Source organism: Epargyreus clarus, unplaced genomic scaffold (genome assembly GCF_041222505.1).
Source record: "Epargyreus clarus isolate Ecla_fem2 unplaced genomic scaffold, WU_Ecla_fem_2.2 ptg000007l, whole genome shotgun sequence".
NCBI lineage: Eukaryota > Metazoa > Arthropoda > Insecta > Lepidoptera > Hesperiidae > Epargyreus > Epargyreus clarus.
Genome location: NW_027332215.1, coordinates 6,776,893 through 6,804,204, shown reverse-complemented (window position 1 = coordinate 6,804,204; position 27,312 = coordinate 6,776,893). Strand labels below are relative to the sequence as shown.

At 37.0% G+C, this 27,312-nt stretch overlaps 1 protein-coding gene across 1 annotated transcript in view; it reads left to right on the top strand.

Moving 5' to 3' along the window:
• fax (failed axon connections) overlaps positions 1-24,308 on the top strand; it is a 51,117-nt gene extending 26,809 nt beyond the window's left edge. The window contains exons 2-6 of the mRNA XM_073074474.1: positions 14,497-14,632; positions 15,459-15,661; positions 17,598-17,735; positions 18,567-18,833; positions 19,673-24,308. Of these exons, the coding sequence (XP_072930575.1) occupies positions 14,497-14,632; positions 15,459-15,661; positions 17,598-17,735; positions 18,567-18,833; positions 19,673-19,753 (825 nt within the window). The 3' untranslated portion in view covers positions 19,754-24,308. The remainder of the gene's footprint in view (positions 1-14,496; positions 14,633-15,458; positions 15,662-17,597; positions 17,736-18,566; positions 18,834-19,672) is intronic.
• Positions 24,309-27,312: the final 3,004 nt, after the last annotated feature.

The following is a 27,312-nucleotide window of genomic DNA, read 5'->3' as shown; positions in this document are numbered from 1 at the left end:
CAGAACATAGCAGCGCTTACCACTGCTGTTGTTAGGCAGAAATAGGTGTGGCGGTGGTGCCGCCGGAGTCGAACCACAAAGAGTTCAAGTACCTTCAAAGCTTTAATCGAATCATATTTATATATCACTAGTTATAAACTGCAAGGTGCGTAAGCCTATGTACCTATTAAGACAGTAATTGGTTGTTTAGGATATGGTGTTGAATTGTGGCGACGGTAAACGCAAATGAAGGTAAACGGGTTAAGAAATACCTAGATTAGACTGTACGCAAGGTTAATACCCTGTACCCCTTGTCTCCTGTCACTGGCCTGCCGTGGCCCTGCGACTTCGTGATGGCTTTTGTCGTACTCCTCAAAAGATTCTGAAAGATAAATATATGATTACTATTCGATACGATATCTAACAAGGAATATAATCATTTAATGATAATAAGTTAGGGAGAAGCATTGATGAAATTCGTCGAATCGAATTACCGTACACGTGAGCAGTGGTTGCCTAGTAGTAGAGTTGGTCTTTCAAGCGGGAGTCCGAGGTTCGAATCCTAGGCACGTAAGTTGGATATTAAAAAAATGTGCGTATTACGAATTAGAAATTAATTATCACTTGCTTGTAGCTGTGAACGAAAATATCCGTAATTTACATTTCCGGGAGTTCTTAAAAAGGTTCTCAATGCTAAGTAAAGTATACCTATTTGTATTTGGCTAGCGCGGTGGACTATAATCTAACTTCTCTCACTGTAGGAGGACACCCGTTTTCAGTAGTGGGACAATAATGTGTTGACAACAACCGGAAACCAAAGGACTTGAAACGAAGATATCGATACATTTGACTTCATATCAGGACTTAGTAAGGCCATATAGTATATTTTAAAGGCGAAGAAGAAGAATGCACTACTAGACATTTAACCACAAATTACCAAGTAAACTATGCAAATTGAGTATCTGAACGGTTGTATACAATTTTATTGTTATTATTGACGCATTCTGGTTTGGTTTTTTAAATTATTTGTTATGACGATTAATTATATATGGATGAGATATCTCATCGAATAAACTGGCAGTCATTCAACATACAATGAGCGGTCCAGGCCATACAAGGTTCGAAAAGTCATTGTAATCTAAATACTTATTTACTGAAATGTGGTACCTACTTTTCTGGTTCTGGTTCTTAATTTTTTGTAACGGTGGAAGTTCTTTAAATCCTCTACAGTATTCGAACCGCGGGGTGGAATATGTTCCTAGCACCTTCAAGTTTTATGTTGACGTTTGTGTCCAGTGATGGCGTATAAACATGAGATGTACTGATTTGTGCTGTTTTGAATAATATCGTTAGACTTATTTACTTTTGTAAGGCCTTCTATCTTGGTCTTTAGAAATAATACCATATCTGTGTTTAAATTCAGATAATAATTAATTATGATTGCTTGATATGAAGTTGATCCAGTTCTACCAATTCGCACTTGGTCGGCGGTGCAGAAGGCCGAATGTCTTTCATTATGAGCGGGCGGCATCCTTATTTGCTACTTCTTTAATGGAAATCGGCATGCTTTGCTTTATAGTAATCTACTTGATAACAATAACCTAAGAATCACTGATCGAGAGTATCATCTACTATGTTAGGTTTGTTGACTTTTATAATTTAAACTATCCAAACAATGCTCAAGTGTTTCTTCGAAAGCCGATGTTTAAGTAACGGTTTCATTGTGCGATGCGTTTGTTTACACATAACACCAACATCCGCTGGTACAATTAACTTTGATTCAGTCTGTTATATCTTCCAACTAACGCGATATCCTGGTTAATTAGTGCGACCATGTTAACGTACTGCCACGAGCGGTTCTGTATCAGAGGTCGATTCTAAGTTTAATAATCGTGAACTATGAATTTTGTGTACTTAATATATTCGAGCGTTGCTACCGTTGTAATTGTCTGATACGGCCGAGAAGCTACTACTATTATGCATACCGGTTTTGTGCGTGCCGCTATAAAAGCTTTAAAAGTGCGGGTTATTGCTGCACAAACCCTGGAGATATTTTTAAGAACTCTCATGTAGGTCTTTTCACGATGATTGACTTCAACGTTTAAGCAAGTGATCATTATTTAATTAATTTCTAATACGCTCATAACTTTGATAATCACAGCTGCGGGTCTGAGATTCGAACTTCGGTCACCCGATTGAGAGGCAGACTTTCCAACCACTAAACATAACTGCTTCACTGAGTTTAGGTTCAACAATTTTGTTTAAATTCGTAAATTACATTCGAGCGAGTCGCGTCTCCCTTAAAGTTTTCTGATTCAACCGAGAAGCCGCTTCCGTTGAGCGGTTGGCAATAAACGGTTTAAGGTTTATTTGCATTTGTCTCGGTCCCATCCGCTTATCATTATTGCACGGGATCAATTGGATAATCAGTGTCGTAAAAGTTTCTTAACGTAATATAAAAGATGCGGCGGCGTAACAGGAAAGCTTTACAAGGCTGAATGTACCTCGTAGTGTAATATAAGCCTTGATTTTACATGTTTATTTTCACGATGCGATAGATATAAATAGGTTCATACGGCACGTGTCTGACACGTTCAATGTCTGTGAAATATAAACAGAGCCTTACCTACTTCATATAGCATATGAGTTTTGAATAACTAAGGTGTCTTGTAATTTTGTCTTATTATCTTATCATATAACATATCAAGAAACAGTACTAATACATTGTTGTTGTTTGAAATTAATTGCAAGTATTACTTTTTAATGTTGATTGATATTTACTTCTGAAGTTTTAATAAATATCAAAACATCGTCCCTCACGGTTTTATTTACAACATACTTCGTAAAATCGCATTGTATGCGGCGCGTCAAATCTCAAAAGGCTGTGATAGTGTTACGTGTTTGTTGGGTGTTGGGTGTTGTTACATATTCCACAAACTGGTGTAATTCCAAACGGTTATCTTTCTTTGTATGCATGTTTTAGTCAGTTACCGGCAGAGTTTAAAATTTGCCAGTATTGTGCACATATTGGTATTGCAAATTGATATTTTTTTATGAAATTTGTTACTTACAAACGAATTTTTGTGGGACTCACTGAAATTTGCTTATTATCATTTAATATTACGAAGTGGCCATGACATAATATGGAAAATATGCTTGTTTGTGCCCAATTTTGAGCACATTGGCAACAAAGTTAGGGTAGCGACGACGGGCCGTATTTAGAGAACCACCCGTGCCTATGTTTAGATTGCCGATAATTAGATAGAGGCAGACGCCTCCCTTATTCGTAGGGGTGGTAAAATACAATTTCTATTCCTTTGGACAGGCATTGATTATTATTGGACGTTGAATAATAGATTTGCATCATAGATCACCGATTATGGCGCTGTTAGCGAACTAAGCGTTCGATTTAATTTGGGATCGTTTGCTCAAGTTGTATGGGTCGCTAATGTATGCGGGTCCGAATCGGATGATGGAAGCAGACAATAAATAACAGTAACGTGTCAAATGTTTTATGTTGGGCGCGTCTGTAATTAGGTGTGGGCGCTAGACGGGGGTCGGCAACCGGGAGTACTTCGACCTGCGCGCGGCGCCTGCGCGACCCTGCGCCCGGCCATCGACCAACCCCACCCGGCCGGGGTGCGCCCGGGACGCCGCTTTAATAAAACCATATACTCACCTATCTGTGTACTACACAACACAGCTTAGTAACACTGCTTTAAACTATTATGACTGATATGCCTATGTCCATGCGAAAGCAACGGTCAGCTATCGTCAATGCAATGTCGTCTCTCGTCTCATCATGTCGAAGCAATGATAAGCTAAATAATTAATATAATAAATACCTAACAATAAAAGTCAAATTCACACTTAATGTAATGGAATAAGGAGGTTTTATTTTAAAATAGCGAAGTCTGGGGATTTGACTCAATTGAAAATGTTAAATTATCTCTATTGGGCGCATAAGTAATAATTTTAATATGAAGTAATATTATGCAAGATTGCAACCGCAGACGTTTCCCGATTAAGAAATTCATTCCGCGTCATTCAAACTTTGTTAAATCTGAACGAATGTATATAGTTTTAATGAAAGCATGTTAATATCTTAATAATCAACTTCCGTCGATTTTGTAACGACATTGCTTCTATGATGAATCATGGTTTTCCGTGGACAATTCTCAATTGAGATTAATTAAGACTTAATTAACGCACGTTAAGCTTAAGCCGCTAGTCCCGGTTGTTATCCTCGGATAACAATCATTAAGCCTTGTCCGAGGCCTTAAGGGTTATTAAACACTCGACACGTATTTATGACTTAACCGTATTTCATTCTACCGTTCTGCATCGGAGTTGTGGATAATACACTAGGCTTGAAGCGAGATCTGGTGCGGTGCAGTGAGATATTAAAAGGGATGCGGTGAAGTCAAGATTAATCGCCCAACGTCCCACGTGACGAAATGGTTGCCAGGCGGGTTTGCGAGGTAGAGCTACTAAGATACTCAAGCGAACTGTCCTAGCTAAGTAGAAATGCAATGTATGATCATAAGGAGTATCTGTATCTATTGACACTTACATAAATACCGTGAAGTTTTGGTGATAGCAGCTTTAATACTAACCATTTCTGGTTTGAAGTGTGGTAAAGCAGACTCAAAGTTGTCAGACTTATTTCTCACGGATTGCAATATACCTATAGGATCATCGCCAGCTTGAACTATTTAAAACGCTATTTAAAGTTGGTTCCAGTTGTCAGTGACCACATAAACCAAGCGGACTGCGTGTACTGTTACTAACACCGATACGTACAATATATTCGTTTATACGCTCGTAAATTGCAAAGAGACCAGAACAAGTCCCGCAGATATGTACCAAAGGAAGCTCTATTTAAATTCAAAGAAGTGCAGCAATTTATTTAAATTGCAGTCTTCAGCCCAGTATTGTATTTGCATTCAGATTCAACGGAAGCTTCAATAGGGTAATCATTTCACCTTCAAGACCGCCTAGGTAATTGAGTAACAAATCCGATGATTCATACGGATATGGATATTCCGGTAAATAATGTTATTGTCGCTGTACAAGTAAGATCGCTTTCGTTCACCCTCCATGTAGGTTTTGTTGTGGGTATACGATAATGATTCCTTTCAGTCATTTGCACTCTTCCGGGGGTTGTCGGGCGTATTAGATATAGGGAGTAAACGTTAAACGTTTATGTATGGAAATATCATTTGGACTGCATATCTGCCTATATTGTAACAAAAAATCTTAATAATGTGTGAATGGGCTGCCCTCGCCACGATACTGGCGGCGCTCCCCAGCTACTCGACATAGATTTTTTCACACGATATCATAGCCCTTTCGAAGTTCTACTTTAGTTGCAACTTTAGACGTGCCCCGGCTCGCAGTCGAAGAACAAAGGGATACTTGTAGTTTGTATTACGAAATATCTTTATATGTATATATCACACCTTTTTTATATCTATTTAGTTTTAAGCATGTTCTTTAGACCTTAAGTAACAATAAAATGATAAAAGTCACGATAGGAGGAAATATTATAATAGCAAAAACGGCAACAATAGACGAACCGCGACGGTTCCCAACGCCGATAAAAAACAAAGGCTAGCATTCGTTTGTACTGAGCAAAGATTAGTTCCCAATAATGGACAAACATCGAACACACCTACGTACACACAAATAACTTGTTTGTTCAGAGCGCACGACGCCGCACCCTTTGATTCATTGCCTTGTTGATTCTTTTCTAACCCCCAATTCTTACCTACTGAGACCTTTTGCTACCTGGTAAGGCGATGTCCTTATCACTACTAAACAAAAAAATGGAGATAGCAACACATTAACAATAATTCTAAACGTAAATTCTTAGTGAACATCATTACTATTAACGTAACCACGGTAAGGTAACAAAAGTGCATAGCTGTTTCACTACGCATAATCTAAGCGATTTCGCTTGTAGAAATGAAATATCCTCGACCGTTTCCCACTAATTAATTGGAGGTGCATGAAGAACGACACCTAAGTGGCACTTAAATGCGTTACTAACTAAAGGAGATCTGCCTACCGTTTCGCCCGGTTCCCATTTTTTCCCCATTCACCTTGGGAAATGAACAACCGGTTCTGTTGCAACAAAGCTTACTTGACCCGATAATGTAGGAACGATACAACGAGAGGAGGCGGCAAAATCAGGCAACCAGCTCTTCTCGAATTACACTCGTTCAGAACTGCCAACGGATATGCGTTTCGTAATAAACGTATATGGACCATCTTGATTGACTCATTAGCTCGCCTCAGAAGCCCCCTTCTGTGCTTTAAATTCGTGGAACTGCCAGAGAATTAATTTATTATTTCGACCTACTTTAACATTTATATTTACGTACCGTATTCAAATTATTCAATAATGTACGAATTTTGTACAATAATACAAGGGCTTAGTCGACCGGGCTTGCCAAAATGTCTTCTACTCGTCCTTTGTTAGCTCTACGAGTACCAACAGTACGTAGAAGAAACGTAATGGAATAGACTTTAAAATAAATGTGACGACTGTTCGTGTCTGTAAGTGTTAATAAAACTTTTGGCATCCGTCACCACCCACAGTTTCAATACTGATGGTCAGCGAGCATCGTGCATAACTCCATAAGGCACAATATCGGCCGCACTTAGTATTTGTTCCTTTTTTGAACGATTTAACTGTACCTAGGATAAGATAAGATCCCCTCGAGGAATTTTAAATGCTTATCCGCGAAAACCGGTACCGAGTGAAGTCGAACAGTTATACTTCCGTTAGGTGTGAATGTCATGGACTTATATAAAGCAAATTGAATGTTACACACACTCTAACATACAAATTTATTATAATTGGGTACTTGACACTAATAACAATAAAATATGAAATATGTTGGATATGATAGCTTATAAGTAAACATAAATTATGCAGTATTTTGTTTATTTTTTAATACGTTCTAAGTATTTTAATTTTTAAAAAGAAATTTTCGATTTTTTATCTGTGGATTTTAAATCCCAAAACGGCGACAGTGCTGCCTCAAATGTCATGTGACGTCACTACATCGAAACCAAACAAGACTGAAGTATGTGTATCGTCGAAGTTTATTTCTATATTTTCAATGTGTTGACGTCACGCTACGAAATGACACTTGACCGCCTGTTTTGGCGTAACGTTCCGTTTACCGTAATAAAAATATGTTTTTTATTAATAAATAGCCCTTTTTTCGAAAAATGATCAATGAAAGGCATATATAATACGTATATGAATTCATTAAAACAGTTTCCCAAAAAGTGTCAAGTAGCCAATTATTATGAATGTTTGCCAGGCCGGAAATTTAACTCTGATCCCTCTGTCGTCCATTACGTTGTGACGCATGTCGTCAAATTTGACACGTTATAAGTAGCCTATAATATGATAAGAGATATTATTAAGTAATACGGACCATTCAGTCTTTTATTGAATGCAGACATATTGATTATCGATATTTATATATCTAGTGTGAGCGAGAAACATAATATTTTAGAATTTGTTGAAAACTAAATGTAAAAATCTGTTTCCTAAGTAATATTGTCTCTTACGATGCATGAGATAGAGATACAGCTAATAAAGAGCGCAGACAGGATTATAGGACCCCAATTTTACCTTTGGGTACGGAACCCTAAAAATCACCCAGTTTAGTATCAACAATTAATTTACGCGACTAGTTTAATGTGGGGAGCTCGTGCAACTAAGTGTACGAGGATATCGTACAATCAATTGTAACTAATTGATCAACCTCCTGTGTATTTGCCGCATACCAGCATAAAGATTGAGTACCGGATGAGTACACATACGGGATGCGTGCCAATCGTAAATCCGGGACAATAGATTAATATAGACGTTGAAATAAGTCGCATTGCTGATGCTGTGCGTAACTAAGATCTCAAAATAATAATATCCTTCCTCACTTGCTACTACTATATTTTTTTAAACATGTAGACATAAATAAACGTCTAATAAGATGGGCAGTGACATCTAGTAGTTTGAAATTAGGTCTCTCAATCGGACGAATCCCAGGCATGTACCTTTGATTTAATATTCACTAATTTATTATTACTTGTTTTTTATAATATATATAAGAAATATCAAGGAAACGTACATCCCTGGAAGTTATCTGACGAATTTGTTTTATAATATATTATCTATTTGGATTTATCACTTCTTCATATTGATGAATTAGTAGCTCCTCTTTAATAATACTAATTGTGTGTAAGAAGCGACAGGAAGGGAACAACTAAATCTTATATATAAAATTCTCGTGTTAGTTACCGTACTCTTCCGAAACGGCTTTACCGATTTTCACCAAATTTTATAAGCATATTCAGTAGGTCTGAGAATCGGCTACTATCTATTTTTCATACCCCTAAGTGATAAGGGGTGTTTACCCTTAGCATTTTTTTATTTATATAGCAACAACGTTTTCCGGGTCAGCTAGTAATATATAAATGTCTCCATTGTTCGGCAAACATGTTTGTTTTCTTAGTCCTACTGATAACAAAGCTTTATCGATTCTTAGAGAATAGTCGTAGTGATAAGCGGCAACTTTTTGATGACAATGGCTTAGCGACGGTGGGTGGTCGATGGAGCAACATCTGGGCCTCAGCTGACTTCACTTAAATTCCTTAGGAAGGTTGACGGGAACTCTTAAAACGATTAAGGATCGGTCCCCGTATTTTCGGGGTAAAATTAGGACGGTATTCTATTGGTCAGTGTACTTAAGTTGTGAATAATATTATGATTCGTTCGAAAAAGATGTTTTATGAGTATTAGGTTTGTCCACCAGGCGCGCTATGCCTTTTCTTTTCTACTATGTACCGATGGTACCAAATTATTGAGTTCTTGTTTGAAGGGTCTGGTTAGACCTAGATATAATAATATTATAAACACGAATTTTAAATTAACTTGGTTTTGGGAAGCAGGAATAAATTAATAAATTACTTTATTAACATTAGGTAAACTTACGTCGAAAATTTGTGCGGGTCACATCTTGCAACTGAATTCGTTCTAAATCCAATATTGTGGACCCATAGTGAGTTACAAAATGGCGGTTAAATTATTTGTTTTATGTATAGGGATACATTATTTTGATAATATCAAAATAATGTATCAATAATTCAAATGCTGAAAACGCCGCATCAATACTAGCTGAAATGTTATTTTTCACAATTTTAAAATGCATTGCTGCATATAAATTGTGATATGAAAATTCTTTTGAAATTCGATAAAATTCGATATCAATCTTCGTAAAATTCAATATGCGAGATTTTATATTATGGAGCCCGCTAAACGGAAATTGGATTCTCCCGTCTGATGCCTTCGGTGTAATGCATATTTCAAATCCAATAACATGAAAGTTTGTGTATATCTAAACAAATGCGTGAAGTTGAGGCATTACTCGGTAACTTTATGAATACTTGGACGATACCAAATCACAAAACCCTGTTTTAAATTGTTGACTTGGAATTTAAGCACAGTATTAGGACAAGTTGGGAAGCAAGAGTGCACGCGGATGGACGACTCTTTCCCTGTGTCCTCTTAGGTATTTCAAAATTACTTTAAACCGTAGATATTAATATGATTTCATCTGTAAAATCTTCGGGATAAAATTTTGCGTTTAAGTATTATTATTCGCATTGAAAGCATTGAGTTTGCTTCAAAGTTGTCTCATAATTTATACATATTTCAAAGTCAATTTAATTCAGATTGCCAAATCTAGGAATATCGGACATACTTGCGATAATAATAAAATAATATTCAATTGAGCGGAATCCTAAGTAGCTTCAGATTCTCACGCGCGCATGTCCCCTTCGGAAATTCGCCTGTAGTCTATAAAATAATACACCAAAAGTGTTTATCGGTTAACTTGTAGGGGAGTAGGACTATTCATTCGCTGTTATTTGTGGAAGTTGCACCGTTGAATAGATTTTTAGTAATAATAGTATACTTTATAACAGTGCAACGCGGACGTTATATCATATTTTTTTAACTCTATTGCTGAGCCTCTGGTGTCCGCCCGTTGGTCCAAAGGCTCGATCTGAAATAGTGCTTTTCCTAATAAATAAACATATACGGTCTTATTCATAAAAAATGCTTATAGAAGGTTTTAAGCACTCATTAGTTAAAGTGTTCAATAAGCTTATAAAACGTTCTATAAAATTGCTTATTCATAAACGTTCCATAAACCTTCTATAACTAATGTGTCGCTTAAGTCAACTATAAATGAATATGTTGCCATTATAGTGAAGTTCGGCGAACAAATTGACGAATATCCATAGATAAACTTCATTAAATGACATTATTTCGTACTAAAAAATATTCTGTCTTGACATTCTTGTCTATGCGTTGTCGATAAAACCAAATAACATGTCAGTGTCATTGTATTTGTAAATACCGCGAATTTAAAAATATTTTATTTGTTAAAATGGGATGTGAAGCAAAAGTTGTTAAAAGATAAAGGAGTGAAAATTGGTTGGATATTAATGTTTTATGTAATATTGATATAATTATATAAAGTTAAATTCAATTAAGTTTCGTTTTGTAAACATTCGCAATATCTTATGGCAGTAAACCCTGTATTTCAGAAGGTGTACCAGGACCTCTGCGATCTAATTTACGATCATTACGTACGAGATCAATTATAAAATTTACTATCGATTTATTAAAGCGATAACGCTTCCTATAGTCTAATGAAAACAGATCACTGGTGCAATGTTCTTCGAAGTGGGCGGTTTTCTAGATTTTTAATAATCTAAGATTTGTAAAATTTGCATTGTAATTTAAATTAGTGATATAATAATGTTATTTATCGGATATTAAAATAAATTATTTCAAGTTTGTATACAAAATGGACATTGACATAATTTATTAAAAACGTATTGTCAAATTAGGTTAGTAATCACGAATCAGCTGTTGAGAGTCGGCCATCTTTGCCTTATAGCACTGTTATAGTAGGGTTCTGGCCTCTATAAGTTATAGAAGGTTTATAGAACGGTTTAGTGCCTAAAATGCGTTTATGAATAACACTTTTTGACAATCGTACTATAGCAACGTTATAAGTGTGCTATAACTTTTTATGAATAAGACCGATAATATCTTTCATTACTTTAAACACCCTTTTATTTGTGAAGAGAATATGATTATTTGATTTAAGTATACAAAAGTTTTTAATACACTTTAAGTTAATAACGAATTTATGGCGTTCGTGATGATTTTTGTGTACATGCATTTTGTTGGTAGATGTTTTAGTAGAGCTAGGATGCGAGGCAGATAGCGAGGGGGTGTTGGGTGTGAGGAGGGGGGGGGGGGCGGCGGCGCGGCCGGTGAACCTTGCTGGAAATCAATACAGCAGCCCGACTCCCCGTCTGCGGCCCGTCGCCATGGTTACGCCCAGATAGACCACGCCGCGCCCGCCCGAGCCCCGCATCGCATCGACACTAGAACGAGCCGTGCACAACTATTACGTATGAATAAATTAAATGGTAGTGTTTGTTTGTATGTTTGAAAAGCCGTCTTGTAAGCTAATGTGCTAACTTGAGCGGTGCTAAAAGTTTACTCATGTTCTGTTACGGCCGAAATGATTTTAGCGGGATTTTTATTAATTAAGAGAAAATACCTAAAATTAATTTAAAGGTATAATATTTCTGGCAAAAAATAAAAAAACGGTGCATGAGGGTAAACGCAGGCGGCTACAATGTGTCATGCAATCATTTTTGTCATACGTCGGTCTTGTCTGCTACCGAACGGTAATCTATAGTTATTGGACTTCAGCCCCCTTATCACTTTACGCTGGACTATAATTTTGAAGGCATTCGAATTTATTAGAAACAATCGCTTCTGTGATCATAATGATTCATAACTCATTTCAACAATTACCCATGTTTACAAAGATAATATTTTTTTTATTAATTATTATTACTCGTACAAGTACTTGCCACGAAGTAACAAAATACTTAAAAAATCTCGGTCGGGCATGGTCATTTATGATAATTAAGTAATTTGTGGTCAATTTTAATATGTGCGCAAAACTGGTTGAGAATCTGAGATTTACACAAGTATCTAACGATTCTCCCAATTAACGGGCCACTCTAGGACGTAGTGTGAACGTCCCCCGTCTACCTACATTAACCCCGTTAGTTTTGTAAATCTGGTTTGTGAGATGTATGACATAAACATGTCCTAGATGTTGTGTACAGTAACAGTTCGTGCGTCTCGTGATGCCGCGCCGTTTTTAGGGTCCCGTATCCAAAGGGTAAAAACGGAACCCTACCTTCCTAACCTAGCCTCTGTCCATTATCAAAAGGCTTTATCTCTTGTAAGTCACTTGCAATTTTTGCAGAGTTTTTAAAGCATTATGTTGTTCAAATAAAAGTTGGCTAAATTAAATAACAATGAATCTACTTTCGATAACCTATTTTCGTGTTCAAAGCTGTCATTAAATCCTTTAAGTATTTCGTAAATTATTAAAGATTTATTTCTGAAAATATTTTTTTGTGTTTTTATTATTTACATAATTCAAGCATAATTACAGTTACGTCACTTGTTTTGAGCCAGTCAGTGGAATTAATTAGTTTTGTAGGCACGGGATAAAAAAACGCGCTTTGTCCTTTTGTTCTATCTTGTAAAAACAATGAGTTGCATAAAAAGCAGCCGTTTGCCGTTTTTCATGTTACTCATCGCAACAGCGGACACACCCCAATTTGCATTTGCATACACGACGTATATGTCGAAATGCACATAAATTTCGTCATGGCCATATATGGCAATGTGGTTGTTGGTCGGGGACGACGCCCCGGCTGGACGCCACGCGGCCCGCGCTCCTCGCGCCCTCGCCCTCGCTCGCTCCCTCCCCCCGCCCGCACGCCCCGCCGCACCCCGCCCGGGCCGCCGCCGAAGCCCAACGCGACCCAATCCTACCCCTCTGTCTGCCACCCGATGTTCGATCAGGGCAACCTGTTGTTGCCACGTGGCTTCAGTACTCCCAGCGTAACTAAATTCTACAATTACCGCGTAACAATGCGATAATGTCTTTATGACTTTCGTGTCGAAAGTACTAGTCTAATTTTAGTTTAACAGTTTATATTATGCGAGAAACCTTATTGCAAGTTTCGTATGATATCTTCTGAATAGAAGTTTCAAACTTGACCTATTAAATTACTATACTAGATACCATCAATGCATAGATTTAAAAATGGAGGATGAAATAAAAACTTCTCCCCTTTGGAAAATCATTTAAAATAACGTGTTATAGAAACCATTGTAATGAATCAGTGGTGACACTAACCATAGATTTTAGTAAGTCAGGTAAAGCTCAAATTTACCACCGGATCAGTGGGGCGTGCTGCGCATGCTCCATAAACTTTGTTAGGGAGTTGTTGCTAGGCTGATGTAGTTAGATGTAGCTAGCTCTCAAGATTCTAGACTACGGGGAGGGAAATTTAAAAATCGATAACAGCCCCGCGTGCGTTCAGATAGAGAGGAATGGGAGCCATTTAACCGGAATTTATTCTAAAACACATTTTTGAATCTGTATGATGATGATGTACTGTTACAAATTCATTAATTTTTTTACTTTCTAATGCATTGAGTATAAGCTGTGTATAAAATTGTACCTACATTGATTCTAGAATAAGTAGGTAGTTTAGCTGTTGCGAAATATTCTACAATTATTTTTTTTCCAAACAAAATCCCCGGAGCGAATTAATATAAGTGGAGCGAGAGTAATCTCGAAGGTGCCCTCAGAGGATTCTTTTGCGAACACGCGACGCTTTATTAAAGTTTCGTAAAGTCATCCAAGTTTCGTCGTATATTGTTATGTCTTCAGATTGTTTTCGAAAGAAATTGCTCAGCGACTAAGTGCCGTTTCGAACTTGGTGCGATTATTTATTTTAAAGTTCGTCTTGGCACTTCAGAAATTTCATGTTATTTCAGATTTTATGATTACTTACCAGCCGGAACATGTTTGAACTTTGATTTTTAATATTCATCGTTATCATTAACTACTTAATATACTTCACCATTGGGTAAGATTCACGATTTTCCCATAAGAATTTGGGTTTAAATCATACTACGATGACCAAGTGTGAATTTGTAGACTTTATACAACTTTAAGATATTTTTAGATAAATCTTTAAGTCTAAACATGTGATTATTACCTAAAATGATTGATACCAATTATGTTATATTATTTTACCCAATTATTTTTGAATTACCTACTTATGTCACACTTCGATATTTAGGTATTTAATTATGATTAGAGTTATAAACAAAGACAGAAAACATTTCACCAAAAATACCATTTTGTTCTTTGACATTGTATGCTTACAACGTTACAACATTTTGATATTTCATTATGTTGTAACGTATATTTTCGAATGTGAGAAGAGTTGTTATGAATAACGTGCTGCAGCACATTAGGGTCTAATTTCGTTGAACGTTTACAATGTGTACAACGTGCCCTTTTGTTGCAGAACGTTGACCACAAGGCCAAGTTCCGTTCCAAGAAGGGCCAGCTGCCGTTCGTGGAGCTGAACGGCGAGGAGATCGCCGACAGCACCTTCATCATCAAGGAGCTTACGGCCAAGTACGGCAAGGATCTGGACGCTGGTACGCTTTATTTTATATACTTATTCAAGATTTTTTTTCAGTTAAACATTACGATATGACAGACGAGCTACCTGATGGAAAGTAGTCACCATCGCATGGACATTATATATGGATATTATATATGGACATTGCTGCGGAAGTGACCAGTGCATCGCCAGCATTAAATGAGAGCTCTTTTTGCACCCTATTTGAAACACTCTTATTTTAAAATATAGAATTTGCAAGATCTAATGGGAAGTGGCTACTGCCGTTGGCTGCCGATGGAAATTTGTAATCATTTGTAGATAGGGTTATATTCCCACTAGAAGTCAGATGCGTTGCTACCCCTTAACAAAAGTTACCTAAATCATCACATTTACCTTTTAAGGTTATTTATAAAAAACTGGGTTAACATTTAGAAGTGCCTAGGTCGTCGAACCGTGTAAGCTTCCGGCTACTACCATCCTCCCAATCCCCTCGCGCCTCCTTTCGGGGTGGTGTCACGACCTACCGCCGCCTGGGCCAGACAAAGGATTTCTTGCAAATATGTATATTTAATCAATATATCTACGCCATACAAATGCATCCTCCACCGCCCCCACTAAATCGATTGTATGCAATTATTCCCTTATATAAATGGGACATGGTTTAAAAACGAGCAGCCATATAGTTCGGAATAAAATCGATTCAGGCTTCTAGCCGGGCTAGGTCGTCCGGGTGTTCCGGGCGACCTGCACCCAAGATCGAGCTATATTTAGGGCTGAGGTCGTCTTGGAAGGAAAGTCCGCGCATGTGCATTGAGCACATATAGAAAAATAGATATATTGATGCCGAGCTTTGCACGCAGGTCTAACGGCTGATCAGCGTGTCGTGACGCATGCTATGATCTCTATGATTGAGAATCATCTCTCCTGGGTGATTCTTTGGTGGCGCGCCAAGTACCCCGACAGCGTCATCAAGGGCTACCAGGTGAACCTGCAGAACGCGCTCAACACCCGCCTGCCAAACCCCATTCTGAACTTCTGCTATAAGTTCACCGCTGGACGTAAGGTAAGTGTGTCGTCGGCGGTGAAATTGTATCCTATTGTAATCTCACTTTTGTTTGTGTTTTTTCTTTTGTAATTTTTTGTTTTCATTTATTTTATGTTTTGATGCGATGTTCCACAAATAAAGGTATATTTTTTATTACTGTTTAATAAATAATCTACGCATATTACTTAATTAATCCGGGTCTGTCTGTCGGTTCATTTGTTTAAATTTCATGAATTTCAAAATGGCGGATGACAACTATTTATTGCACAAGTGCAATAAGTTGATATAATTATAATGTCTTCGTGTGCTATCGAATTTAAATTAAATTTTATTAATTTTCATTAAGTAAAGGTAAGTTAAGGAAAGTACCGCGCTTGTGTTACAAGTAACGAGCGTTGCAGCTGAAAATTGTGCACGAGTTGGCATACATTTTATTAGTTTATCTCAAACAATAGATTGTCCAATAAAATGTTCTGACTATACACAATGCGTTCACTATGATTGTTGTCTTTATTTTATCGCAGGTTGACACGGGGTTAACTGAAAATTAATCATTGCATAAACATTATCTCCATTTATTTAGGACATCTCAATGTCATCTTAAAATAATGTTTTTCTTTTATGACATTGTTGCAAAATTGTCTACTGGTATTTTAAATATATTTAGGTTTTAATATTTTCTTGTACGGTAATGAGTTAACAGTTTTTTGGGGTTTTTCGTACCCAAATCTTATTACTAATCCCCTGTCCCTTTGTCACAGGGTTCTTCTGATCCGTAATAAATAGACACTTGAATTTTTTGCATAGTATGTATAACGGTGGCCCCTGTAACAACAAATAGTGAAAAAAAGTTGAAAATAAATCGGTGTCGCATATATGAACCCAAAAAAAGATATGTTAGAAGTCTATCTTGCTTCATTTCAAATATTTTATTTATATAATTGATAAACGTTAAATAAATTACACGAGTCATTTGAGCGCGGCGAGGCGGTCTAGCGTGGGCGGATTCGCTTTTGCACGTCGAGTCAGGAGGTCTATTCACTGTAGTGACGAAACCTGTTCTTTGATCAAAGTTTCGTGCACTTCCTACTCCAGATTTTGTTGTATAATATTAAAGAAGCAAACGCAACATGTCCTTCTGATGGTAAGAGGCTACTGCCGTTCTGTAATCAACTCAAGGTAAAATTCTTGACCGGAGGTTGGCCTCGGATACGTTGCTATCCCTATCCCTGAGGTCTAGATGGAATTCCTAGGATAAGCGGAGCATAGCAGTGTTATTAGGCAGAAATAGGTGCGTCTGTCGTGCTTTCGAAGTCGAACCACAAAGGCTTCTACGATCATCTTATGTTTATTTTGGGTGTATTTTGCGAAGAATGAATAATGTCAGTTAATTTACAGTTACAACCTTGTTTATATATTTCTAAAGGCCTTCCACAACAATATAGTTGTAACACAGGATGGTTCTTTGAAATTTCATTTCAAAATCATGAGAAAGTTTGTGGATGCAAGTACAGAGTACATCTTAAGATAAAATATACCAATGGCTGTAAATTCGAATTAGTGAATCATTTTTAGAAAGTATCCGAGTAACAATGCTTAAAGGGTTAGAATTGAATAATTGCCTCTCGATTAAGAAAACGGTCACCCGTATCTAACAATTAACTCGATGGATGGCGTGTACTCAGTTAGCAATGAGCTATATAAAATAAAATAGTAAAATCTTCGTCGTCAAGCCATTACTATCCCCCTGCTGGGCACGGGTCTCCTCTCAGAAAGTGAAGGATTAGGTCATAGATCATTGCTCTAATTTTTTAATATACCCGAAATAGGCATTCGCTGAGTAATTTAAAGCAATAAGACGTTAGAAAAGCACAGAGTATACCTCCAAAACAGTCGAAAAGTATGACGTGAACTTTATAGCATGACAGTATATAAAATGTATTTTTTTAAACAGGGGATGAGAAAGGCGAAGGCTCACGGCATCGGAGTGCACAGCCAGGACGAGATCATCGAGTTTGGCAAGAATGATTTGCGCGTGCTGTCCGACCTGCTCTCCGACAGGCCATTCTTCTTCGGCGACGAGCCCACGCTCGTGAGTTTCATGCCATTGTTGCTTTTGTTGTTCGTTGCTCGCCACGGGACCCCCTGGTAGTGCTTGCGTCTACGTACGCAGCCTAGGTTTCGTTTGCACCGCGTGGGCGGCGTTTAGACGCTTCTATGTTTGGTTTTACCGTTACCATATTAAGTGTTAGTAGATTATATACAGGATATTTTATAAGTACTACTTGTATGAAGTTACCGGTGTTTTTTTGATAGCGATACGAATTTCGTGTGACATTTCGTAATAGTGAAATATCGATACTCCTACCTAGCTATTGCGGTTGCGCAGGCGCAGTTGTGTAATGTTTCGGTAGAATGATAAAAATGAAATTATTATTTTAGTACCTCCTTTTTTTTTAAATAGAAGTCTACGGCATGTTAAGTGGTCATTGCGGCACATGACAATCTGTAATCAATTAAATAATATTAAAGTTATAGGTATGTCAGTTACAGTTGTATACTCCTAAGTCGCTAATTGAAATGTTTTGTACAAGTGTTTCAAATTTAAATTCTTTATAGCTCATGTTTATTTTCATAGTCAGATCTTACAAATTAATTATAGTACAAGCATTTACCCTGCTAGAGTATTGCAATATAGTATTTACATTTTTTTAAACCGAAATATCTTTATCATTATCAAACAATAATTTTAAATTAATAGTATTAATATATCTATTGATTTAAAAATTTAGAACTAACTAACGTAACTAATTCTAATTGTAACATAGTTTTCTTTAGAACACTCGCCAAATCCGAACACAGCAATGAATACTTCTGTTAGCATGTAAACGGTCCATATTAACCATCGTAACGTATCCAACAGCTCGACGTGGTGGCGTTCTCGAACCTCGCCCAACTGAACTTCATCGACAAGGAGGTGGCTCACCCGCTCCGCGACGCCATGAACGACACGTTCCCGAACCTGGTCGGTCTGGTGTCGCGCATGAAGGAGCGCGTGTACCCCGACTGGGAGCAGGTGTGCGTGCCCGTGGAGCCGCCCGCGCAGCCGCCCAAGAAGGACAAGGAGACCAAGGAGGGCACCGGGCCCGCTGAGAAACAACCGCTCGCCGACGAGCCGGAGAAGGGAAAGGTTAGTGTTAGTGGGTTGGAACATTGGAACAAAAAAAGAAATGTCTTTTTTTTATTAGAAGTAAAGTCTTAGAACTAAAAGTCGAATTTTAATTACTAGCTGGCCTGTTATGTTCCAGTGATTTCTTTGTTTATAAAACTGATGAATACATTTTTAATTGTTTGTTGTTGTAGTCTTGCTAAAGTGCACAAAATAAATCAATGGAAAGTTAAAAAGAAAGTAGAGAAGGGGCATCGAAAGGGCGAACTTTTAAATGAGATAGGGCGAGATAAAGAGACCCAAAAAATATAACTAGTAGAGGAGTAACTTGCAATTTTCAATTAATCTTTTTTAAAGGACTCCAATTATGATGTACTAATTATTAGTTATTGTTCTCATGTAAGTGACAATTGTCTTTAAACCTTTACAAACGGAAGTTGAGCATCTATACAAGGCAGAATTTAGTGTGAAAGAGTCCATTAATTTATCAACCCCTAAGGGTTGATAAATTAATGGACTCTGTGTTTTTATGTTCAGAACCGGACTTCTAAAAGTCCGGTTCTGAACATAAAACCACTCTAAACCTGGTCTCTAAACTTTGTTATAGCCATTAAACTTTAATGATTGAACAAAATTAAAATGTGTCTGACAAACATTGTAAAAATGTGTTTTTTTTAAGATGTGTGTTATGGAGTTCTTTTCATCGCTTCTTCTCCATAACGGAACACCTTGTGAAGTGGCGGTAGTTGTATTGACATCCAAAAAGTGCTCTGTAAAGAACCTATTTTGAATAAAAAAAAAGATGATTTAACCATCTCTGAATGTTCGATTACTTAATTAGCAATAATTCTGTTCCACAGGGCGATGAAAAGGAGAAGGAATTGGAGAAGGAGAAGGAGCCAGAGGACAAGGAGGAGAAGCCCGAGAAGCAGGAGAAGTAGACGCCAGAAGCACGCCGCCCCAACCCAGTACCATGTTTACATTCAACTCGTTACAATTAAGTCACATTATAACGTTAATTGAGGTAATATCGCCGCTTGAAAACGCCATAAGCACAGTACAAACATGGAAAAGTCCATATTTCTACTGTGCCAGAAGATTCTAATTGAACACCGATTTCGTCACTTTTTCAAAATTGACAACATCAATCGTGTGTTGTCAATTTAAAAGAAAAAAACCCAATTGACATGTAATTTGAATCATATGACTTTATCCCGAGCTCCGTTATTACCCCAAATAATTAATACATTCTGTAAATTATAAGAGCGTGTAAATCCATTTGTCTTTCCCGTATTTACTTTGAAAGGCGCCAATGCGTCCGTTTATTATGATTGTGCTAATTGATTTCGCTTATTGATATAAATAGCATCATAGATTCGCTTGATGTTGTGTCGTGAACGATGTGTTAGCGTCATCCATCCCACCACGCGTGGTTTGTTGAATTTATTCAAATTATATTATGATATTGCTTTGTTCTTTCTTTCTTTTAATGAAATTAATATCGTATGTAATTCGGTTGTTAAGGTACTTACAGGTGTAGGCCGTTTATTGAAAATTATATAGATTATTGAATAGGCGTATTAAATTGTTTTAAAACAATGCACTGAGATGTATCGCGTCTCGTGTGTCTATTGGACGTCTCTGTTCCCAGTTTCGGGCTTTCGGCATTTTTTCATGCGAGATGATAATTAATTCGCCTTCGTGTACTATTCAGTCGTGATTTTTGAATGCTAACTTCACATTGACTCAACTACGCTATTGGTCGGATTAGACGACAACGAATATGCGCAGGCGCTGACGTTCGACTAACACAACCAGGTGTTCTCGATTCATATCCCAGTCGAGAGCTTGCTTTGGTGTGAACAGCGTTCGTTTGTGGGGTCGATAAAAACAGTAACTCAATCATGTACACGTGAATCATTCCCATTCCAACTAACTTCAGTAGAGCGGAGCAACTGTGTAAAATTCTGTTGTAACACTTCATTTAAAAATAAAGCCTAGCATGATTCATACAAAAATGGCTGAATGTTTATTAGGTAATTGAAAGTATTACAAATTGAAAACGTCACGAACATCCGACGTGTCTTTTGACTGTTTTGAAATTCTTATACTTGGTTTTTTGAATTATAAAAATTTACACTTTACAAATTTTTGATAAACGAAAAGGCCGAAGACTGTTTTTCACGTTATTACGTAATTCATAGTCCGTAAAATTTTTTGATATTATATTAACGTAAGGTTTAGACATCACGAGTGCGTTCATTGTCGCAATTTCTGTCATGGGTTAAAGTGAGTTTTGCAATGGATCCGTTTTTTGAGGCGGTTCTACACGTTTTAAGACCGTTGCGATCGTGTCAGTTGGTTTGGGCTCTATCTTATCCCTACGCTGCAAGGTTTTCTTGATTTTAACTAGTTAACCCCCCCCCCCCCCCCCCTTTTTTTTTTCGGTGTTACGCTTCCGTCGGGACACGATATTGGACAGTGAGGACGCTTGATTTCTCTAATAGCCTCCTACCTCTCCGCACTTGTGGTTCGACGTCGGTCTATCACCGCTGCCAAAGTATCGGCAACCATCTGCAGACGGAGATTCCCTCTTGATACGGTTCCGTCTCCGCGACTTCGGTAGGGTATTTTGTGTTCGATATAATTTCGATTGATTTTCTATATAAATTAATTTAAAATCTATTTTATTTTGAGTCCAATCACGGCTACATAAGATTGGAACGTGACGACGCTTATCGAGTGATTGAAGCCTCCTCACTACATCCGTCCAACTCCGTGGTTAGACTGTGTCCTGCTAGAACGTTTGCGTTTGAAGTTCATCGTGCTCCAGCCGGGCTGGCACCGCACTGAATCTTTATTCGGCAATTCGTAGACAGCGTTATCTTCAGTTGTTCGCTTTTATATTAAAGTTGGCGTTGTCAGCGGAGGGAAGAGCTTAACATCCACTTCGGTCGTAACGCACTTCAGCCTAGTGGAATCGTGTCGTACGCTAGCTAATTAAGGATGTGATTCAGTTTGGCCGTTGACATGTGAGTGCGGTGTAGTGCACGTCGCAGCGATACAGCCGCGGGGCCGTCGCGTATCATGCGAACCTCCCGTGTCCCACTATCTCGACTCTCTTGGAGCACCTACCCCCCCACATCACTCCCATTCATTACATATCGCACAATATGCACACCGTCATCCGAATGCATCCATTCTCCAATCTACTTTCGAAGCACAAAGCGCACGCTTTTAATGATTAAAAATACTCATTCGAAGACTGCTCTTCTCTCGATGTTCATTCCGTTAATATTAAGAGTACCGAGTGCACCGAACCGTTCACTCGGTCGATCCTTTCGGCTTCTACGTGTGTTATTTTATTTTTAAGGTTGATATAGTCACTGAAACAGGCTTGATGTTGTGTTAACTTGAATCTCAAATACATTCCCTTGTCATTCGCTTTATAATTGTTCCAATTATAGTGGTCGGTTATTTTGTAACAGCCGGTAACGACAGGACTGTTTCGGCCTAGGGTCCCAAGGAGAAGGATACTGTTTGTTCAATTTAGCCCAGAACAATGTCGTCTTCGAGGTCTTTCGTTGAGCGTAGCGGATTTTTGATCTTTTGAATTAATTATCCGCAGGTGACAAAAAAATCTAATTCGTATCCACGGCACACATCTCTGAGTTTTCTTAGTCAATTGCATACGAACAGTCAATTATCACTTGCTTCGACGTTAAAATTAACATCCAGAGGAAATTACAAGGATGTGTGACGTCTTCAACTCTTACCTGGTTTTGATAACTTGAACAGACTACCTTAAGATATATCGAGTTCGATGGTGAAGTATTTTAGGCCCTTGCGGCTTCAATGTGCTGTCGACGATTAGCTCAGTGTACGTCGCGCTCAACGCCCAATACGTTGAAGACTGTCGTTCGCTGAATGGACAAACTCGTTTCGTGGCTCTGTTTCGTCTAAACCCCTACATCATTTTATCCTTAGTATAGTAATATCGTAAGTTTGTAGTTCTGGAAACATTACATCCTTTATCAATATTTAATAGTAGCTATTATGTAAGGTATAATTATAAAATAGATGTGTGCAATCGCACTTTACACGTAGGTAGTTGTAAGGGGTTAGGGCGACGCGGTTGGAGTGCAGAGATGTCTCGCTGTAGTCCGTAATCCGGATGGGTTATAGATGTAAGCGATATGGAATTAGTTCAGTGTTTTGTGTTGTCGTATTATGACTTGATTTCGATTATCGGGGCAAGGTCGACATACGGTCCCTCCCCACAACAGCTACTAGCACTGCCATTAGGAGTCTCAGCTAAGTGTAACCCTAAGGTTGTTAGAATAGGACAACTGTCGGTATTCGTGTGTGGCTCGCACTCGCGGCCGTTAACAATAGGTGGTTTTCGTAAGTAATAGTGGCTACAATCTGTCAGTCTGTCCGTTTCGGGAGCCTGTTTCAGTGCAACATCTGGCTCGTGTATGGACGCTCGATAACTAACCGTACGCCGGACGCGCACACCTCAAGTCCGATTGGCTACGGGAGCGCTTTAGATTTCAACTCGTAATCATAGTTGTAGGTGTTTAAGTGTAGAGATAAGTTTATGCGAACGTCACAGTCGGCCCACTGTAGCGCCGGTGTACGTTGGGACAGTAAAGAATGGGAGAGGCGACGCCGACGAGGCACAGTGTTGACATTACTACAGTTTGACAGTTTACCGAGCGGCAGCTCGAAGGTACCGGGCTTCTTTATTGTCTCACGTCTTAGTGTAATTCGCTTGTAATTTGAATAACATTGAATGTCTCCTTTAAAGGCTTATCGGTTTATTTCGCGGCATTTTTTTTTATTTTAACGAACAAGAGTCGCATAAAACATCGATGCATACATTTTTATTTATTATTATTTATTCCACCGCGGAATAAATTTGTAAATGTACGTTAAATGATAAAAGAAATTCAATGTTGCTCAATTCGAACGTAATTGAATCTAATTTTATGTGACTTTTATGATACATTACTCGATTTTTCATTGTTGTAAGTTAGGCTCACGGAATATATAACGAGTAGACGTATCCTGTTGGTAACGGTTTCGTATTTAACATCAGCGGGATACATATGCGTGTTAACAGCAAACACACATTTGCGGCAACGACTTGTCATTTCTACTCGATATATGTTCTACGTTTAGAAGTATGATACAAATTAATCATAATTATATTGTTAGGTATTTCAACTATGTTTATAAAATAGATTCGTAGGAAATTAAGAGGACAATGAATTATGATTTTATATTATGTTTAACTTTTGTACCCCTATAATTTGTTTATGTATGTGGCATTTCAATTATTATGTGTCAATATCTAAATATAAGTAATATTCAATTAGATAGTAATCACCATAATCGTACCGGTTACATACATAACTGAGCTTTTGATGGACTCAATGTTCTATTCAATGTAATATTCTGTCGGAATTAAATATATAATAATCAAAAATAAAAGATACTGCAGGAGCCGGCGCGCGATCTTCAGAGATCTCGTTAAGGTGTTCTGCAGGTTATCACTTATTTTATACCCCCATTTCCTACTTCAATATTACACACGAATAAGTTCGATATCTATGAACATATAAAATTAGGAATGGAGAATGATTTACTCAGATTAACCTCAAAAGCAATTCCAATTAACAAAAACTAACAACAATATTAGAAAAACTACAGAAGAGAACAATAAATAAAGCATTTATGTAGTTTTTGTGCTTTCTTAAGCTCCAAATGTGAAGGGCAATTTTGGTCATTATGATCTTTAGTGGAGAAATGACTTATCAGGATTATTGGGTTATTAGAATTAGATTTATTATATGCAGCATATTCCGCGATATAAATGGACATTGTGTACAGAAATGAGTCTTCATGCTTTCACCTCCATGTCGTCAGCAACAATGGCGCCATCTGTCACAATGTTTTGATGTTTAGTAGAAATAAATGGCCATATATTTCTCTTAAGAAAAATATTTTCCAAGCAATAGACTAAGTAGAGTGGACATAGATTATTGATCGATTCGGACACAAACTTACCTAAAATATTTAACTATTACGTAAAAATACACGAAAACCGTACCATTCAATGATCATTGCATAATACATAAGCACATAACATTTCAAATAGCGGCTAATAGCAGTAGCCAGAGAAGACAGCGTCAGGCTAATCCTATTTTTACCAGACAGCCAAGGAAGGGTTATGTTTTTCGCGCGTATCTTGTATGTTTGTCTTTCTTTATTATTTATATTCCTCTAAATCCTTAATCCTCTAATCCTCCTCTAGATCTTACAAAAGTTCATGACAAAGCCATAGATAATCTATGGACAAAGCTTGCAATAAATTATATAAGATTCGAGTGATAAAACTTCTAGAAGGTATAAAGTGCCTAACTACTTTAATAAATAAAAACAAGTAGTCATTTGCCGAGCCAAAACCTAGTACATCACCAAATTATATAAATTAAATACTAATGAGCGCGGTGTGTTGTTTACCATTTTAATTGTGTTAATAATTTCATATCTTGAGATAGTTTTGTAATTTTAGTAAAAAAGTCTAGTAATTTTTTTTTCATTATGCACATTTGTCATTAAGTATCAAACATATATAGTACATAATCATAATGGACTTTAATAACACTGGTCAACAGTGGTTTTGTTGCCCTTGAAGTGAGAGTGGTTTCGAATACTTTTATGTTATTAATTTAAGAAACTAAAAACAGTTTTTGAATATTGACTCTAGTTTTTTTTAATTCATCAATATTATATTATACAAAAAAGGCAGTCAGTATAAGAACAAAAACAAGTATATTAGTAAAAATCTTTTTTTTTTTTAAATTCTTATAAATTATCAAGTTTTAATATTCAACTAAGGTAAAAACAAGTGACAAATAACAAAAAAAACATATGTATATTTATGTTAAATCTCTGAAAAATATATTTTATATGCTTGTCTTTTATGACCTTTTTCAGGACAATCTCTTTTTAAAGACCAGCAGTAATCTGCCATCATATGGCTATTCCATCTTCACTTATACCTTTCTTCCATAACTTTAAGGTCTTGGTGGAAGCGCTCTCCCTGTTCTTCACTATAATCTCCCAGATTCTCAGGAAATCTATCTGTAAATGACTGTGGAGATAGCAATTTTGTATTCGTGTGTGCTCCTAAATTCTTAAAGCTCCTCAACATTTTCTGTACTATTTCTTCGTAGTTTGTTGCTTTATTACTACCTAAACAACCTTTAACATCCGCTACGCAATAGTCACAATCATCAAAATGATTTTTCGGCTTCATCCAGATCATTGGAATACCAAATTCTAGTCCGCGGCGTTCTCCTTTTTTCCGCAAACGTAACGACTCAACATAAGACTTACAAACTTTATGAGGAACCCACGACTTATCTTGTTTTTCAATATGTACACCAAAATATTCTATATGTACCTCTTTGATATAGTCTGTAATATTTCGCGTCTGTTTTATTGTTATATAAACACCACAAATGTAACAAAAAACGTCTGGGCTATATTTGCATTTTCTTCGCGTAGTATTCATATTTCTGGAACAAAATAAACATTAATATTATATCAACCAAAATAAAAAAGTACTTTACTGCACGGAAACATAAACAAACAATATAAAAACATAATATGGAAATGTTTAATAAATCAAGTATTAGCAACTTACCCAAAAGCGCGTTGTGCGTCTTTTAACCTTAAGAAAACACTGATTTCGACGGTATTTACACGAAATGAGGGGAGGGGGAGTCACGTGACGTTTATGTAGCAACCTCTGTACTGCATAAGAATAACTATTAACATTTATGAAAACATAACTTTTATGATATTATAATTTGGATCACCTGGAATATCGATTTCAGAGGAAAAATAATTAAAAAACAAAAAATGCCAAATTAAAAAAAAACAAGAGCCACTTCAGCAATTTTATAAATATATTCGAATTTTGTAAGTTTGAAAATAAATAAATCCAAAGAGATATCCAGGGCAACAAACAAAAAGATATTTTTTGTTGACCTGTGTAATAAGTGGGCAAGTGAACTGTCAATGTCCTGACATTGACGTTGACATTTAATATCCAAAGACGCAAATCATAAAAAAAAATACTATGACATGACATTAACGAGGTTGCCACTATCTCAAAAAAATCTCCCCAGAATTATTTAATAAAAAATAACTATCTTTGTATAATATGTGCAAAAAGCATTACACCAATTCTTTCGATAATAATTATTTCGTAAGTACTTTTCTACAAAAAAATATTTCTGTTTAGCAATAGCCGGTGACAAGATAAATGCTGCTGTTTGTATTGTTTTCGTACAGCGTAGTGAGGTACAGATACTACAAGTAGTGAGGAATTTTATCTCCCCAGTAAAACAATGGATAACAATACATAATACATTTAAAAAACACAATTTTCATTTTTCATATACAAAATATATATAATTTATTA